This window comes from Balaenoptera musculus, chromosome 9 (assembly GCF_009873245.2).
Source record: "Balaenoptera musculus isolate JJ_BM4_2016_0621 chromosome 9, mBalMus1.pri.v3, whole genome shotgun sequence".
Lineage (NCBI taxonomy): Eukaryota > Metazoa > Chordata > Mammalia > Artiodactyla > Balaenopteridae > Balaenoptera > Balaenoptera musculus.
In genome coordinates, this window is record NC_045793.1 from 81,242,943 (window position 1) to 81,262,898 (window position 19,956).

A 19,956-nucleotide genomic window follows, 5' to 3' on the forward strand; every position below is an offset into this window, starting at 1 on the left:
AACAGTGCTTTTTTTAAATTCCTCATGTACTAGAATATATGAAAATGATACACTCGCATTATTAAATGTAATTCATACATCGCTGTATTGGTCACCTCCGTCTCTTCTTCCACTGGTCCTTATCTTCTTTTCATCTGCCCCCTTTGCCTTCTCTAACCAAGCAAGGATTATACATGAGATTTCTAGGGCTCGGAAAAGCAGAAATCAAAAAAGAACTAAATATGTTCATTACACTAACCAATTTCTTTTTTTTTTTTTCCCTGCTTTAGAGTGAGTGTGCAAATTATGTTCGGGTTTTGCATCACTATAATAGGACGCACCTTCTGACCTGCGGTACTGGAGCTTTTGACCCACTTTGTGCCTTCATCAGAGTTGGATACCATTTAGAGGTATGATGATTTCATTCATTGCTCTCAATGAATTATCAAAAGTAATGCTTAAAAGAACTTTGTTTTAAAAGAAAGGTTGTGGCATTGCTTCCTACAAAAGAGAAAAGCATTTGTGATCTTCTGATTAAGCTTTCTTGAGTCAGATAAACGATCTCTCTGGGCCTTTAAAATTCTTGCCATCTTCAAAATCTGTGAACCAATCAATTCTTTATGTATTCATTCACTGAAGAATTTCATTTACTTAATTTGTCCGCTTAAAAATATTTTCTTAATATCAAACTGTGTTCTCTATCGTCTTCTTATATAAAATTTTATTGGTGTAAGTGCCAAACTAGAATGAATATATATATATATGAACATATATATACAAGCATATATGAAAATAAATTTATATAAATAAAATTACTACATACAGTATTTTTTAAAAGACATGCAAAGGCTTGTTGATCCTGTAATGACTCCTTTTCTTGGCCAGGTGAGGTGGGGGAGGTAGAGTTGGGCTGGGGGAGATTGCAAACTGACTTAAGATAAACTTTACTTGATGAGAGCTATACATGTCCTCCCCCGAGACCCCACCACTAGATGGTATGGTATCCTGAAAGCAAATCCCAACTGAATTCTGCCACATACACCACATTATATTTACTAGCAACTAGGCTTGACATTCAGTCATATAAGTGGTTTCAACAAACTGGGTAAACTCTCAGCTTTGGTTTATTTAGGCGCATTTTCAAGCACGTTACATCACAGTTTCACTGTGAATAAGCCTACTAAACAATATATTGATGTCAGGATCTGTTACCTTCCCTTGTGGTCAGAAGGCAGAATCCTGCATCAAGATGGGACACAGATAAAGCAGAGCTCTGGATGATCTGTAGTTAAGCAGCTAGACTCTCTCTCTCTCTTTTTTTTTTTAATTCAAGTATAGTTGATTTACAATGTTGTGCCAGTCTCTGCTGTGCAGCAAAGTGACTCAGTTATACACATGTAAACATTCTTTTTTTTAATATTCTTTTCCATTGTGGTTTATCACAGGATATTGAATATAGTTCGCTGTGCTATACAGTAGGACCTTGTTGTTTATCCGTCCTGTATAGAATAGCTTACATCTGCTACTCCCTTGATTCTTGGACCCCATTTATGAAAGGGCAGCAGTGACTATAAAATATTTTCAGCCACCACATATGAAGAGCAACATTCATTTCACTAGTGAAAAATTATTTCTGATATTCCTGATACTAGTTAACATGCAGGTGCACACATAATTAGCAGTATCTGAAGTGCTCACTCTAGCTGCCTTTGGAGAGTGCCCCTGATTGAGGCACTTCAGCTGTTTAAGCATCCTTATAGGCAGGATTTTTGATTAGCATATTTTAAATGTTAACTAACCACCCCTAGTTGTAGATGAAAGTTAAGTAGCATACACAAACACATCACAGTGTATTTACTAAATTATTTTAAAGAAACAATGCAGGTAATATAGTAGGAGAACATTAGAAGGCAAGTAAGTCCAGTGCAAAGTCAGAATATTTACATATATACAAAGTATACATATGTATATACATATGCATATGTACATATGTGTATACAAACACACAGGTATACATAAATACAAAGTCAGAACATATACAATTTGTGATGCAGATTTATTGGTGACAGATCCTCTCAGTTTTCATTAATCTGAAAACGCCTTCATTTCATCTTTATTTTTGAAGGATATTTTCCCTGGATATAGAATTCTGGGTTAACATTTTTTTTTCTTTAAGTGTCTCAGAAATGCCTTATTGTTGTCTAATCTCTTTCTCATGTAGATTTAGGTTTCATTCATGCTGGTATTATCCTGTTTGTAACTGTTTTATCTTTCAAGATTTTCTCTTTATCTTTGGTTTGCAGTAGTTTCTCTATACTGTGCCTATGTGTGTGTGGTGGCAGTGTTGGAGAGATTGATATTTATATTTCTTGGGATACTAAGATTTTTGGATACAGAGTATATGTTTTACACCAAATTTTTGGCCATTGTTTTTTCCAAATAATATCTCTGCCTCATTCTTTCTCTCCTCTCCTTCAGGGACTCATAGACAGACAGACAGACAGACAGATTGACTTTTGGGCATTGTCCCACAGGTCACCGTGATTCTCTTCATTCTTATTCAATCTTTGTTTCCTCTGTTTTTCAAGTTGGATAAATACCTTTGATTTATTTTCCCTTTCTTCTGACATCTCCCGTATGCTGTTAAGCCCACTCCATTAATGGTCCATGTAAATATTGTACTTTGCAGTTCTAGAACTTTCATTTTGTATATTTTCCATTTCTATCCTGAGTGCTGCCCCATATTTTTATTTATTATGACTCTCTTTTCCTTTAAACTTTCGAACATATTTTAATAGCAGTTTTAAAATCCCTGTGTGCTAATTTTAACATGTGGGTTACTTTAGGTTTGCATTGACTGTTTTTTTCTCTTGGCGATGCATCATATTTTCTTGTTTCTTTGCATGTCTAGTAATTTTATTTTGTACTGGACACTGTAGATTATATACTTTAATTCTTGATTCTGAGCTCTGTTACCTTTGAAGAGAGTCTGTTTTTATTCTAGCAGACAGTTTACTTGGCTGGACTCACACTCAAAACTACCTTGCGGGGCTTCCCTGGTGGCACAGTGGTTGAGAATCTGCCTGCCAATGCAGGGCACACGGGTTTGAGCCCTGGTCTGGGAGGATCCCACATGCCTAGGAGCAACTGGGCCCGTGAGCCACAATTACTGAGCCTGCGCATCTGGAGCCTGTGCTCCGCAACAAGAGAGGCCGCGACAGTGAGAGGCCCGCGCACCGCGATGAAGAGTGGCCCCGCTTGCCACAACTAGAGAAAGCCCTCGCACAGAAATGAAGACCCAACACAGCCATAAATAAAAATAAAAATTAAAAAAAAAAAAAAAAAAAAACTACCTTGCAATGGGCAGCATCCACGCATCTCTTTTAACTTTCCAGCCACTGCTTTTCAGGGTCTGCTTGCACATGCAGTTCAGGTGTCAGCTAAGGACTTGGGAAAGAGTATAGACACAGATCTCAGGGCGCCTCCTTCAGTTTCTGGATACGCCTTCTCACTTTTAAGTTGATCTGGTACCTTAAATTTCTGCCCTATGCCTTTCCAAGCTAGAAGGTCTCTGGCTTTCTGCTTGAGTTCTAGCCATTCCTCCCCACATGAATTAGGACATTCCTTGAGTGAAAAACTCCCCAGTCTTTGTCTGCTCTTACTGAATCCACTGCCTTCAAATAATTTTTTTTGTACTTTTTTACTTAGTTATCATTATCTGTGGGAGTTAGTTTAGTACAAGCCGCATTGTCATCAGTAGACGTGGAACTCCATGTAATTCACCTTCATATACATAATGTTGAATAGTTTTCTCATGTAATTATCTTAATATTAGGTCTGATTAAAAACATATTTTGAAAAAAATTCTGTGTGTGTCATAAAAGGAATATGTGGTCAGATGATATAATAAGGGCAGTGAGAGATTTCTTCCCAAAACTCCATTTGGAGGCTTGGTAAAATTTCGTATGAGGGGATGAAAAATTACAAATTGTTATAGGCAAGGAAAATGTTTAAAAAACACAGAGATAGGCACATATGGAATAGGTTCACAGACATTGGTTGGTTGGGAAACAGCAGAAGATAAAGCTGGGGCAAATTGGTGGAGGATGTTGATGCTAGACAGTGGCATTCTGTAGGTATTTCTAAAAACAGCATGAAGACTAGGAAGGAGGATGAGCATAGTGTTTGATTGACATGTCATTAGTAATATTTAGGATTGGTTCAAGCAGAGAGGGATGAAAGGCAGAGAGAAATTAAAGGGAACTCTTATCAGAGTCTTAGTGAGCGATCATGAGGATATTCGAGTGTTGTCACAATAGCAAAGGAAAGGAAGTGTGGAGCTGATGTGAGAAGCCACTCAGCAGGAGCTTATATAACTTAACATTTTATTGGATGTTGCTGACGAAAAGGAATCAAAAAACAACTCCAATTTTATTTCTTGATGATTGGGGAGAAAAAGTCTAACAGCAAGAGGAAACTAAGAAGATAAGAGTATGTTTCTGTGAGAACATAAAAAATGCTCAGTGTTTGTCAGTTATAACTGTTTTATTTCCATGTACAGTTATTTGAAATATTGATCCTGCAGCTAGGATAGGGTGTTACCAGAATAGGTTGAATTATTGAACCCTAGGGAGTTAATGGTGCCTGAAGGAGTCTATCCTTTCTGTTTTTCTCTCTCTCCCTCATTCTCTATCTTATTTTTTTCTCTTGCTTTCCTTCTCTGCCATTCACTTTATCAAAGTAACTTGGAAAATGCCATTATATAGGTGACAGTAGAATGTTTAGGGAATATCAGTGTAAACACATTGAGCAGGCATAGTAGTATAAGGCAAATCATGTCAGTGCAAATTAGAATCACACTTGTAAGAGTGAAAGGAAAAAAATTAACAATAGACAACATTATCAGTGCTACAGAGAGGGCAGTTTTGGTAAAGGGATGAGAAATTAGAATGTAGGAGATGAAGAAGTGACTGAATTGTGATAAAGGCAGTAATATTGCCTATTCAATCCAGAAATAGAATTGTTAAGGAAAAGAAATATGGAGAAGGATATAAAAAGTATAGGAGTGTTGAAAGGTTTTTCTTAGGATAGTAGATGGGGAAACTTAAATTATTTATTGAACAAGAAGATATGATCACTTTCCTTCTTGGAGTTAAGGAGGCTGGGTGGGAAGCAAGTTTGACAAGGAGGGGGACTGTCTTATAGTCAGTGGAGAGATCTCATTAACAGTTGGATGTAAAGGGCTATTTTTCAAGAGAGAAACCAGAACTAGAAATGCAGATTTGAGAATTAACAGCATGTGTATGTGTGAAAGCTGAGCCCTTTAGGTATGATATCACTGCTTAGGAAGAGAATTTGAGTAAAAAAGGGAAAATAGTTGAATATAGAGTCCGGAAATGCCAATATTTGAAGGGCTAGTGGAGGAAGAAAAACCCACAAAGGAGACTAACAAGAAGTGACTAGAAAGGTTAGGAGGAAAATAGGAGAGGCAGATAGCACAGAAATGAGGAAGTGATCACCAGTGTTACAAGTCTCAAAGAGTCAGTGTCATTGGACTTGGAAAGTCTTTGGAGACATTTATGAGAGGAGTTTCAGTAAAATGTGGATGCAAATCATGGTTTTCTGGCATAAAGGATTGAAGCCAACTTTCTCTTGAATCACATTTGTCTCTTTCTTCATTTCATTATTTTTAATTTTTTCCTGAAGTATAATATAAATACAAGATGTACACAGCGTGTGAATGTGTTGCTAGATCATGGCCACAAATTGAATACCCCTGTGTAACGGACACCCAGATTGAATCATTTCTTTTATTTTTTGCTTTTATTTGCACCTTTTTTTCCCCTCATAGGTTGTAAACTCTTGGTTTTGTTTTATCTTTTTCTCTTATGCCCCTTCTAGTTTAGTCTTATTTTTCAAAATTATTTTTTCTTTTTATTTCAAAGTCCTTCCTGAATTCTATCACTTCATTTTTGAGTTTTCCTAATTTTGATTTATGTATTTTATTTCTTCTATCTTTTTAAAACTTCTGTTGAAATACTAAGTTATGTTTGATTCTCATCCACTTTGTGGCATGTCTGCTTGACAAACTTTCATTGTCTGTGGTAATGTTATTCTACTCATTATTCTTTTATCCTATGGTAACATTGTACTAGATGCAGGTGGCATCCTTTTCTATTGCTCATTTTTGTAAAAAATTAGTTCCTGAACTTTTAAAAGGAAAGTGTGGATCAGAATAGATGTATGTCTAGCTTTACATTTTAGAACTCACCATTCTGTTTTGTTTTGTCAAGTTTTCAAAAATATGGAGATATGGATATAGATACAGATATATAGATATGGATATGGATATAGATATTCTTCTGGCCATGATCTTTTTCTCTTTTGTCTGGCTGTTGCTTTCCCTTGACCTTCTTTAGTCCTCCTCTTGGACAAATTGTATTCTACTTGCAGCAGTTTCTTCTTGGGAGGGAAGTGGGCTGGTTAATTTTGAGGATTCACAGGACTCCATTCTTTCCTCAGGCCCTTTGAAATCACCCACAGATTGAATCAGCAAGAATTCCTCCCAGGTTCACCTGACATTCTAAAGCAATGCTACACTACTAGTGAGCGCTTGTTGGAAATATGAGAGTTATTTTCTTCTCACATTTGACAAAACCTGTTTGCTTCTCTCTGCTTCCTCTGGCAAGATGTTAATACCCTGTGTGTTTTATAGCTTGCAGTAGTTCATCCACACCTGCTGGTACTTGGGGGCTCACGGAGATGTCTTAATAGCCACTTCGCTGTAGGTGTTGTCTGTGAGCTTGTCGTTTGGCATTTCTAGTTGATCCATCTGTTTTTCTGAGAGAACTTATGGAAAATAGAAGGTATGCCTCTGCTGCTATCCTCTCAGAAATCTAATATTGCCGAGTCCAATCTTGTACTGCTTGCTGCACGACAGGCCAATAAATCTAGAGACGGGTTGTTGGGGCAAAAGGAACAGTGACTTTATTCAGAAAGCCAGCAGACTGAGAAGGTGGTGGACTGGTGTTACAAAGAACCATCTTACCCGAGTGAGAATTCAGGCTTCTTTTATCCTAAAAGGGGAGAGGATATGGCAGGTTGTTGCAAACTTCTTGGTGCCGGAATCCTTTGTTCTTGCAGCTGTCCACGTAGGTCAGGTCACTGATGTTCCTATAAACCTACAATATGACAATTGTTATTCTCTGTTCTGCAACTTTTTATCTCTGTATGAATGAAAAAGACCTTTAAAGGTCAGAGCCTGGAGAATGGGCTATGATATATATGTCAGGCTGTAGGCAACATTCTTTTACAGAAGGTGCAGAGCCAGCATGACTAAGCACAGGCAACAGAGGGCAAAGGTTAGAACTAAAGGAATAGATCCAGCATGGAGTCAGGTTTGTTCTTCTCTGTTACACTAAGAGTGCTGTTTATGTATTTATTTTTTAATTTTTTAATTTTTGGCTGCATTGGGTCTTTGTTGCTGCACGCGGGCTTTCTCTAGTTGCAGCAAGCGGGGGCTACTCTTCATTGTGGTGCGCGGGCTTCTCATTGCAGTGGCTTCACTTGTTGCGGAGCATGGGCTCTAGGCACACGGGCTTCACTAGTTGTGGTGCACGGGCTTAGTTGCTCCGCTGCATGTGGGATCTTCCCAGACCAGGGCTCGAACCCGTGTCCCCTGCATTGGCAGGCAGATTTTTAACCCTTGCGCCACCAGGGAAGTCCCAAGAGTACTTTTTAAATAATAAAATGCTATACAAATATAAAGTACTATGTAAAATACTACAAGTTTATGTCTACTTCTAATTTTACTCACCTCTCATAGAAAATCTAAATTATGTGTTGAATATAGAGGTTCAGACAAAAAAATCCCAGAGGTTCAGGTATAAAACATATGTTTCTAGAGAACCGGCAAAGGCCTTGAACTGCTGCAAAATAAAAATTGCTTTCATCCCTTAACAACCTAAGTTTCTCTAAGAGCACAATGACTTTAGCTCAATGCTATTAGCCTGCTACTATTTGTGTTAGTTTTCTGTGTTGCAGAACAAACTACCACAAATTTGGCAGCTTAAAACAGCGCACATTTATTATCTCACAGTTTCTGTGGGGCAGGAGACCAGGCACTGCTTAGCTGGCTCCACTGCTCCACGTCTCTGAAGGCTGAAATCAGTGTGTTGCCCGGGCTGCCATGTTGCTGGAGCTCAGGGTCGTACTCCACGTTCTTGTGGCAGTTGTAGGACTCAAGTCCCCATTTTCTTGATGGCTGTCACCCAGGGGCTGCTCTCTGCTCCTAAAGGCCCCCAGCAGTTCTTTGCCATGTGGCCCTATCACAACATGACAACATACTTCTTCGAAACCAGCAGGAGAATCTTTCTGTCCAATTTACTAAGGAGTCATATAGTATAACCTAATTATGAGAATTACTATACCATCACCATATAAAGTACTATAATCTAGAGGGGGGTTTTTCTACCATATTTATAGGTCTTGTCCAAACCCAAGGGGTGGAGATTATAATAAACCTCTATAAGAGGGGATGCGAATATTGGGTGCCATTAGTATTCTGCCTACCATACTCTCATTTACATATCTTTATATGAAAGGAAGATTGTATTAATAAGTACAAGTGTTTTAAGAGGATGGTTCTGGGGGAGAAAAGGCAAAGGCACAGAGCGAAGGGTGAAAAATAAAAGTCATTCTTTTTTTTTTCTTTAAACTTGCTTTTTAATTCATTAATTAATTAATTAATTTATTTATGGCAGTGTTGGGTCTTCGTTTCTGTGCGAGGGCTTTCTCTAGTTGTGGCAAGCGGGGGCCACTCTTCATCGCAGTGCGCGGGCCTCTCACTATCGCGGCCTCTCTTGTTGCGGAGCACAGGCTCCAGACGCGCAGGCTCAGTGGTTGTGGCTCACGGGCCCAGCCGCTCCGCGGCATGTGGAATCTTCCCAGACCAGGGCTCGAACCCGTGTCCCCTGCATTGGCAGGCAGATTCTAAACCACTGCACCACCAGAAAAGCCCAAAGTCATTCTTTTCTAAATTTTGTCCACGGCTCTCCTCTTAAAAAAAAAAAAAAACAAAAAAAACCTAACATTCTTCCTTGTAAGAACTGTAAAGACTGAGGGGTGAATGTGTGGGCCGCCTCCAAATTTTGCCTGCTCAAAAATGGGAAAATTTGATTGTCTTTGTGAGCATAGCATTTGAATGTAGGTTGCTGTGGTATTTCATTAGTGTAGGGTAAATTTTCTCAGTGTATTTTAATTTAAAGCCTATTTATATCAGTTGTTAAGTATGCAGACTGTATTAGTCATGCAAATGTGTCTGGCACCAAAGATAATAATGTGCTTTTTGATTTTCAGTGTATGATTTTGACGTGTTTCATCTACTGCAGAAAGTAGCGGCTCAGCTACTTAAGTTGGGATACTGTCAGCTCAAAATCAAAAGGGTTATACATTAACTCAGTCCAGTATAAATCTCTTTGAAAATACGTTAGGAACTGTACCCAAATAATGTTTTTTACCAAGTTCACGTTTGTACTTCGTAGACTGGAAATTATGTATTTTTCTAGTTGTTTGTATTCCCTAGTTAAATATTTTCTGATGTGCCAGTAAGAGATTACTATCCAGACACAACAGGTTCTTGCCTTTTAGAGTCATGTGTTTTATATATTATCTCTTGGGTCCTTTAGAGCTTGAATCCTTTATTTTCAATAAATATTGAAAATATCTTTTCAGGCAACAATACTTAAGTGTCCAAAATAGATTGAAACGTAAATGTTATGAGTACATGGATTTTTATCAGATATATTTTCCTCACAGGTTCTTAATATTCGTTTCTTAGCAGATTTTTAAATTGTTATTTTCTGCTTATAGTACAGAGTCAGAATCCCATTGGGAGAGCCAGCAAAACTAATAACAATTCCCAGAGGTTTAAAAAGTTACTCTCTTAGAGTTATATGACTGATCTTTGTAGTTTGTTTTACACAACTGAGATCAGTATAGCCATGCATTTAATATTCTTTGTGTTTTTCACAAAGAAATATGCATATTTTGATTTCACAAATTATTTTGTTTAATATCAACTCTTGTCACACCCAGCTTTTAAACACACAAAATTTCAAAGATTTTCTAATTTGTCATCTTAAAGAGTTTCTGTTAGGTCCCTATTTATATCTATTGGTTTACCTGCAGTTATCTTAGCAGTAGGTACAAAAATGTTAAAGGTAGTAATTTTTTAATTATTTTGTAAAAATCTAGGGTGAGCATTAGCCATTTGAATAGAATAAATACATGAAAATTTACATTGAGTATTCAGCAACATTTATTTTTTCAGATAATTTTTATATGTTAAATTAACTATTAGTTGACAAAAATGTCTATATTATAATTTGTATCAAGATTATTTTTATAAACCTTGTTGGTCAAATGTTTTGAAGGGCAACTCTGGTCTGTAACTTCCTGATCTACTTACGTGAAAATAATATATAGAAATGTTTTATTGATTTAAAAATTATGGCAATTTATTTTATATTCATTTCAAATAAGTGATTAAAAGGTTATATGTATGACCCTATGAAGTCAGGTTTATGTTTTATTCTGACCTCAGTCTATGACGTTTTCATTCTGGAGACCATGTGTTGTACAGGTATTTTTGACTGCAGGTGTAATGGAAATTATAAGCAATGAAAATAGCGATTACCTAACAATAATACTTTTTTTTTTAATTAAATTAAATTAATTTATTTTTGGCTGCATTGGGTCTTCATTGCTGCGCATGGGCTTTCTCTAGTTGTGGTGAGCGGGGGCTGCTCTTTGTTGCTGTGTGGAGCTTCTCATTGCAGTGGCTTCTCTTGTAGTGGAGCACGGGCTCTAGGCTCGTGGGCTTCAGTAGCTGTGACATGCAGGCTCAGTAGTTGTGGCTCATGAGCTCTAGAGCGCAGGCTCAGTAGTTGTGGCGCACGGGCTTATTTGCTCCGTGGCATGTAGGATCTTCCTGGACCAGGGATCGAACCTGTGTCCCCTGCATTGGCAGGCAGATTCTTAACCACTGCACCACCAGGGAAACCCCAATAACTTTTTTTCTGAAGTAGGAAGAATGGAAATATTTTATCCATTGGAATAGATATTAAAAGTTAAATGTGAAAAAGGAAATTATACTATCATCATAGCTATCAAATAGGCAATAGTTCTTTTAAAAAGAAGACATCCTAAGAGTTACTATCACAAGGAAAAATATTTTTTCTTTTTCTTTTATTTTGTATCTTAGAAAAAGACAAAATTTTTTGAGTAGGTAAAGAAGGTTAATTAAATTTCTTATCACATTGTATCAAGATTTATTATTTAGAAACTAGCATTAGAAGACTTAAATAGTAACCAATACTTTAAAAGAAATTATATCTATCTTGTCCAGCAGGTGTTCAACCATTTTCTTCATTGTTTTTCTGCTTTCTTTACTGCAACTCAAAAGATATTTTTCAGTGCAGGTGATAGAAAACGCAATATTTCTACCCCTGGGACATAAAAAGGTGAGCATGACACTTTCTCCAGGAGCTTGCAGTCTATTATTTTTGTGATCTTTAATATCCCTAAGGTTATTTTAAAATGTCTTTGATAGAGGGATTGTTCCTTCAAGGTCTTTCTCTCCTGTCAATCTTAATACTGAAAGCTGGTTACATGATCTTCTGGTGGGAAGGAAAACAGGATTCCTTGGGCTAGTTTTTGTTTGAGAATGATTATATGAAAGCTTTTGGAAAGGCAGACTGCTTGACACTCTTGTGCATGCTCTGCATGTGAGGCAGTTAGTAAGAAACCCCACTCTCCAGCACCACGTGCCTAGGACCAAAGGGAAGGTGCAGAGAAAAGCAAGTGATGCTGTATTGCTGAGCCACTTTCCTATTGGCCCCTGGGGATAAGGGATCAGGAGAGGCTTATGCTGGTCCGGAACGCTACCTAATTAAAGAGGTAGCAGGCCACATCCTCAGGGAGCAGTGAGCTCTGCCATGAGGGCTATTTTTTCCCACTTAATACGTAGAATACATGGAAAAAGGCAGGAAAATAAAAAGTGAAAGTGCTCCAGTGCCAACTTTTGCCCACCTCTTCTGTGGCACCCCTACGTTAATAGTTTGTTTTTTGTGTTTTTTTTAAGGATATTTATTTATTTATTTATTTGGCTGTGTTGGGTCTTCGTTTCTGTGCGAGGGCTTTCTCTAGTTGCAGCGAGTGGGGGCCACTCTTCATCGCGGTGCGCGGGCCTCTCACTATCGCGGCCTCTCTTGTTGCGGAGCACAGGCTCCAGACGCGCAGGCTCAGTAGTTGTGGCTCATGGGCCTAGTTGCTCCATCCACGGCATGTGGGATCCTCCCAGACCAGGGCTCGAACCTGTGTCCCCTGCATTGGCAGGCAGATTCTCAACCACTGCGCCACCAGGGAAGCCCAGTAGTTTGATATTTATTTTTCCAAACGTGTGTGTATACGTGTAAGAGCAAAAAACATACCCTACTTGAAGTTCTGATTTTGTTAATTTTTACTCAAAAATTTTTCAAAGACATTACTATTTATATATTTGGACATAATAATTCTATCTCATTCATTTAAATGGTGCATAGTATTTCATAGCAAGAATGAACCATAATGTAATTAAGTGATTTATTTTTAAACCGTTAATTCTCAGTCTACAGCGAAACAGAGAATGAATGTGGTGCTTAAGTGGTTGGGCACGTAACGGACAAACGAGCTTCTCATGGCTGTAACCCAGTAAGCATTCATGTCTCTTTAATTTGATCAGACGTTATAAACTGGCAGCCATATGTCTGATTCAGCTCACAGATGTGCTTTGTTTGTCACAGTGTTTCTTGTTTGTTTTCTTTTAAAGAGACTACATTTGAAAACCGGTTGGTTTCACATAGTAAATTGTGATTTCCGTTGGACCGACATGAAAAGAATCAGTGGGTCCTTAGTAGTTGCTGCCCCATTCCACACATAGGGGCATGTGCTTAACAGTATTGCACAGTCCCTGCCACTCACACGATGCACGCTTACACCAGGCCTCTGCTAGCTCGCCATCTCCACCTGGCCCTGATGGGCATTTGCATTTGTTACCCAAGCACTAGAAGGATTGTGGACTTTAGTGCTTAGAATCTAATAATCAGTAACCATGGGATGAATGAATGAGTGAGCAAATTAATGAATAAATGAATGGATTTTGTTACATTCATACTTTGATGTGAACCTCTAACGTTCTAACAGCCCTGATTAAGAAATTTCTGGACTTTATTTTGAGATCTGAAAGTTTTAGTTAAATTTGGTGAATCTTTGCTTTTTGATGACTTTATAACTTTGTAAATATTTTTTGCTTTTTAAAATAATTTTATTTGGTTCAACTGGTGAAAGTGTTTATAAGATAGACTCTATCTTATAAATTCCATAATAAACAAATCCCCTCTATACACATACTGGTTTCTTTTTATTTTATGGACTCTGCCCACTCTTGAAAAGGTTTGGTGATAACGTGATAAATATTTGTTTTTACTTTTCTGGCCTTTAGAATATAAATTAAGAAGCATACCATAGAAAGCAGAGACATTCTTAAAGTATACTTTTTTGTTCACTTATAAAGAAAAGTGAACAGATGCAAACAAATGTACCCATGTTCGATTTCACAAATTGAACGCCTCTGTGTAACCAGCACGCAGATCAAGAAAGAAAACATCACCAGTAGCCCCCCAGAATCTCTGCTGTGATCCGTTCCCGTCAGCATCCACTACCTCCCCAACTGCCCAAGCCAAACTAACCACTGTTCTGACTTCTACGGCATAGATTAGTTTTGCCTCTTTTCGAATTTTATGTAAGTGGAATCATACAGCACATTATTTTTTTGTGTGACTAGCTTCTTTGCTTAATAATATGGTAACATTAATCTGTGTTGTATGTAGTCATAGTTCATGTGTTCTCATTGCTGTGTAGTGTTTCTTTGTATGGATACACCTCAATTTATTGACCCCATTCTCCTTTGGCTGAGCCTTTGGGTTGTTTACAGTTGCAATGCTGTTATCATGCTGCCATGAACATTCTTGTGCATGTCTTTTGGTAAACATGCCTGTGTTTTTGCTCAGTATATTCTGGGAGTGGAATTACTGGGTCATAGAGGATGTGTATGTCCAGCTTTAGTAAATCCTGCCAAACTGTTTTCCAGTCATTGTACCAATTCTGTGCCCTCTGGCAATATATGCATGTGCCAGTTACTCCACACTCCACAGACAATACTTAGTATTGTCTGCTTTTTTCTAACCGTTTTGATGAATGTGTAGTGGAATCACATTGTTTTAATTTTCATTTTCTTGATGACTAATAAAGTTGAGCACTTTCATATATTTATTGAGGCTTAGAATTTTTGAGTAACTCTTTAGTTGAAGCCTTCAGTTTGCCGTTTAAGAGCTGCTTGACATTTGCCAAATAGGTTTGCTGGGTGATTTTATGACAGAGCAAATGTAAAATGTGCAGTTCAGTGTTAGACATAGAGAAAATAGTTAAAAATAGTTCTTATTATGACCCTTTTCCTTTTGAAACTGATAGAAAATTTAAAACAGGGGTCAAAAATACAATTGGGGGAAAATGGTGGAAGAGAACAGTTGAATTAAATATTAGAAGTGGTAGTAGGAAAAGAGGAACAGGTAAAGAGAATAAAACCAATATTTCCTGATTATGATATTGACATTCTTGGTAATCAAGGTAAATCCAGGAAAAAAGATGTGTTACATAGTTCTCATCAGGAAGGAAGAGTTTAGAGATTAATAATAAAAGCTTTGGATTTAGGAGTACTGGAGTTTTCATTTATATATATATATGTGTATATATGTGTATATATTGATTATATATATGTATATATATATAATTGAACAAAAAATATTTTAAATATAAAAGTGTAGTAAAAATCATATATAGCCCAATAGTGAAGTGGTACCTCAATAACAATTAGCTATTTTTATTAACTTCTCCATCTTTGAGCTTTGAGATATAATTATGGCATAATTCTTTATATAAGAGTGGATAGTGTCCATAATGTAAGTCCATTACTTAGAAGAAGCACAGACTTTCTACATATGGACTTTTGTACCTCATGCTAAAATCTTAATGTTACCATGGTGTATCACTTTCCACATTTATAATTCTATGGCAACCAGATGATTTATTTTCCTTATCCGATGGCTATAGAGTAATGGTGGATGTTTTGTAATAGCTGCATTAGCCTGCTTTAGGTTGGAAATGATGTCAAATGGATTCACTTTTTAAATGCTCTCATGAAAGTATCTGAAGAAATTTTGAAAAAATATGCCTGAAGATGTTCAGTTCTCTAACTCTAAAGATACATTTGGCATTCATCGCAACAATGACTCTAAGGACAAAGCATGCTAGCTTGGGACTTTCTTGTTTCCAAGAATATTTTCACTAAGACATTTGAACAATATTTTAGATGATTAAGTAATATGTTGGCTCCTTACAACTAACTTGGATTTTATTAGTGGAGTCAAGTTAAATTAGTTATAAATTCAGTCACATGCTATACTGCTAATTCATGGACATGAAACAGAGCACATGTACATAGAGTTAAATTTGGTAGCCTAATTAAAATATTGACAATTAAAATGACTTGCTTATTCCAGTCTGGCAAATTGAATTTTGTCAGGTTTTACTTTCCAAAGGGAAATTAAAACATATTTTAAAAAGTAAGCAAACTCAACTTTACTCATTTATTTTGTTAACTTTTAAAAGTCTACATCGTCGTAGATGTATTTTCCAGAAAACTTTCTTTTCAGCATTTGCAGAAAAGACAGAAAAAGGTAAGAAAGAGAAGAGAAGAAATTTGATAGGAATTCAGGATTCTTGATGTGTTGCTTATTACCATCATCTTCCTACAAGAAAATGAAGAAAAAAGTAATATACGAGACTAAAACAGAATGGAGCCCTTTTATTATCCTGATATTGGGTAAAATATCATTTGGCCACTGTGCCTTCTTTTTACTGATCTTACTCTCTTCTTCAGCATTTCCTACGCTAGGTATATCTTCAGTGTCATAGGAAAGCTTAGATGCCCCAATTTTTCTCTCTCTCTGCCTAAATAACTTTTCTGCTTAGCGTTTGGGTAAATAAGCTTCTGGGTCCACCTTTCCTCTTCTTCTCTAACAAAAGCCTTCCATCTTCTTCTAAGATTAGAATGTTAAATAAGGTCTTATATGTCTATCCATATCCTCATATCTGAAACATTTGTCAGACTTTGGTAGTCGGTCTAGATTGATTGATCAGTATGTAGATTCAGTTTTATTTCTGGAATGAAATTCTGAGCAATATTAACAAGCTCTAGTCTCATCCTATTTCAGTCTCCTCAGTCAAGTTTGTTTTCCTCTCTAATCCCCCATTTTCCCTTTTCTAAAATGAGATAAGAGGGCATCTTTTAGATCTAAAATTACATATCAATGAAGTAATATTGTCTACCTCAATCTTATTTGATGAATCAAAATTTCCCCCAAAGACTCTTAATAAATATAAGTACCGCATATTGAGTACATACCATGTGCCAGATGTTTTTGTTCATCTGCTTTAATGCTTATAACTTCCCATGAGGGAGGAATTACTGCTCTCATATAACAATGTGGAAATTGAAAAGAAGTTAAGTGGCTTCTTCTTGCTGCCCAGTAAGTGCCAAATTTGGGCCACATGGTCCAAGGCTAAGTGTTGTCCCTTATGCTGTGCTGCTTTCCCGAATGACCAACTATATTAAGGCATTTTGTAAACTGTGAAGTGCCGTGTAAGAGTTTAATGATGATGGTAATAATTGTCTCTACTCAGGCATCTTCTACTTGAATCTATGCCTTCTACAGCTTTTCCACACTTTATCTCAACTTGATCTTCATCATTAGCTGTCAGTGGACATGTTCCTATTTTCTCAATCCTTGAATCCCTCCAGATTTTACTCACTTCTTGACACAGTGGCGACCTCACTGCACTGATATTAATAAAACACAACAAACTACTTTGGTCTTTTTGTCTTCACCTTTGTGATTTACTAACCCTGCTCCCAAACTGCTGAATCGTACTAGAGACAATTAGAGAACATTGGTTGTCACCATTACTATTCAGATGGACCCATGTTCATATGGTCAATCATTCATAGTCCTCAATTAACAATCCTGGCATTGTCCAAGTCACTACTGTTCTGGAAGTGGGGTAGGGGCAAAATAATGCAGTGAAAATAATAGAGGCTTTGGGACCAGACTGATGAAATTTCAAGTCTAGGTTTTGCTACGTACTACCTGTGTGACTTTGGGTCAGTACTTAACTTCTGTGAACTTCAGTTTCTCTATTTTAATTCCTAGTTTGCCAGAGCTATATGGATTTTCTGAGATCATATATGGAGAGGCAGCTGCCCTAGGAACTGGTACATGGTATTGCACACTTGATGTTAACAGTTTTTTCCTGTTAAACCTCCAATGCAGACTTCCTAGTTTTTAACTCTTGGCATTTGAAATGTCTTCCTATTAAAAAGGCAAATGGAAGCCATAAAGTAAAAGTCTATAACCTCTCCTCTTTTCCACTTCTTAATTTATGTATTTGATGCTGCATTTCCCTCTGTCTCATATGGAGACATTTCTGGACTCTTCCTTGCAAGATTACTTGTTCCACCTATGCCCTTTATCACATCTATTACCTTCTTCATTACCTGTTTCCATTCTCTTTTCTTCCAGCGCACAAAAATGTTTAGAATTCTCCATGTTTAGAGTTGTCTCTAAAATTAAAAATTATGAACCAGAACTTGAGCCTCAACTCTACTTGGCCACAGGCTTATCTCCTGACTTCTCTGGCTCTCACCCTTCCTATGACCACCTTGAAAGAAGAGTTGGTACTTCCCATCTTTCCTTCCTCAACTTCCATTTGCTCATCAGCCTGGGGTGCACCTAGCACTTTGCAAAAACTGCTCCCAATTCTGTTACCCACGACTTTCTAGTTGCCAAATAAGTATCTCTTTAACTCCTCATCTTATACTACTTCTCTGCTGCATATGATAGTATTTATAATTTTTGTAGAGATGCTTTCCTCTTTTAGTTTTTAGGATCATTATTTTTGTATAGTTTTACAATTCTGAATATTCTGCCTTCCCAGCCACTTAAATTTTGGTGATGGCAGGAATTCTATCCTTGGTATGGATTTTCCTACACTGCATGCTTTCCTTGATGTTCTTATTAATTCACATGGCTTGATCTCTTAGCTACTTGCTGACTCTGAGATTTTATCCCAGTCTTGACTTTTATTCAGTACTTTAAATCCACATTTCCTACGCCTACAGGACATGTAGAAAATAATTTTCTGGAGACATTGTAAGGAAAGAGTTTCTTTAATAATAAAACTCTGAGAATTCAGGTTGACAAAGGAGGGAGCCCTGGTGGGAGGAGAAGGAAGTCCTACACACCATTCATGACTCCCCTGATCCTATGGGACAAATGAGGCAATGACAGCATTTTGTGCCATGTCTTAAAGATGTTGTATTCTGTCACTTGCTTATGTTTTTCACTCATGCTGATTCCTTTACTTGAGGAACTGTTATCCTTATTCTCTGTTTGGAAAATCCTAACTCATCCTTCAAGATTCAGCCCATAACATCACCTCCTCTGTGATGCTTATCTTGACCTCCACCTGGTGAAGTTAATTACCTTTCCTTTGGATTTTCATTGTACTGAAGACAATCCTTAGTTATGAATTACAATTTCTATGTGAACGCCGGAGTGTCTCTAGGGAAGACACTGTCATTTCTATCTCAGTTTCTTCGTGGCCCAACATAATCCTGGCAGTAGTCATTGAAATCATTCACTAAAAAGATGTAATGAGCTTAGAGATTATCATACTAAATGAAATAAGTCAGAGAAAGACATGAGGAGGGGCGAACTTGTTCCTTAAATGGGGTGAGGGTGGAGGCGGATCCATGGGTCGGGCAGGAGGGGTTGCTTAGGTGGTCTGCCCACCGCTTGGCGGTGCTGTGTGCAGGGATCATGCGCAGTACCCTGCTTTTGCTCCCAGCACCTCAGAAATGACAGTTGGTTTGTGCCCTTTTTGTATCTTATTGTTCATAATAGCCCCAACTATGCATGCATGCAGTTATTTTTAGTCCCTTATTATTTCTTTGTGTTCTGTTGCTCCAGGAGATGTTTGTCCAGATGCAAGCACTCCAGTAAAGGGTCCCAGGACCCAGCCTGTCTAATATATATCAGGCTTATCATTTTACTTAACCTGATAATTTATAACCTACTATTTGCCAGACCTTTAAATTTGTTGAATTGATATGAATCTATAAAAACTGTTTCTGAATAGAATTGAGTGTTGGATTGACTTTTTTAGAATCAAGATGAGTTATGATCAAACATTTGAACATTCAGTAATTCAAGAAGATCACATATATGCATGTGTATGTAGAAGTATATATAATTGTAAATGTATATGTATGTATGATGATTATTTTCAGCTTTCTGGACAGTTGTTTTTTGAATGTTTCCTCTTCCATAATACTGAGTTCTTTTTTTTAAATTAATTAATTTATTAATTAATTTTGGCTGCATTGAGTCTTCGTTGCTGTGCGGGCTTTCTCTAGTTGCGGCGAGTGGGGACTACTCTTTGTTGCGGTGCGCAGGCTTCTCATTGCGGTGGCTTCTCTTGTTGCAGAGCACGGGCTCTAGGCGCACAGGCTTCAGTAGTTGTGGCTCACGGGCTGTAGGTGCGTGGGCTCAGTAGTTGTGGCGCATGGGCTTAGTTGCTCCGTGGTATGTGGGATCTTCCCGGAACAGGGCTCAAACCTGTGTCCTCTGCATCGGCAGGAGGATTCTTAACCACTGTGCCACCAGGGAAGTCCCTCTTCCATACTACTAAGTTCTTAATCATCAGTTAGATTTTTACCTCTTATATAATACCTAGAGTGAACTACTTTGATTTCAGCTCCAA

The 19,956-nt window shown here is 37.5% G+C and overlaps 1 protein-coding gene across 1 annotated transcript in view; it reads left to right on the forward strand.

The window, feature by feature from the left end:
* Positions 1-19,956, forward strand: part of SEMA3E (semaphorin 3E) — a 267,673-nt gene that overhangs the window by 173,039 nt on the left and 74,678 nt on the right. Inside the window, exon 4 of the mRNA XM_036863545.1 lies at positions 270-389. Within this exon, the coding sequence (XP_036719440.1) occupies positions 270-389 (120 nt within the window). The remainder of the gene's footprint in view (positions 1-269; positions 390-19,956) is intronic.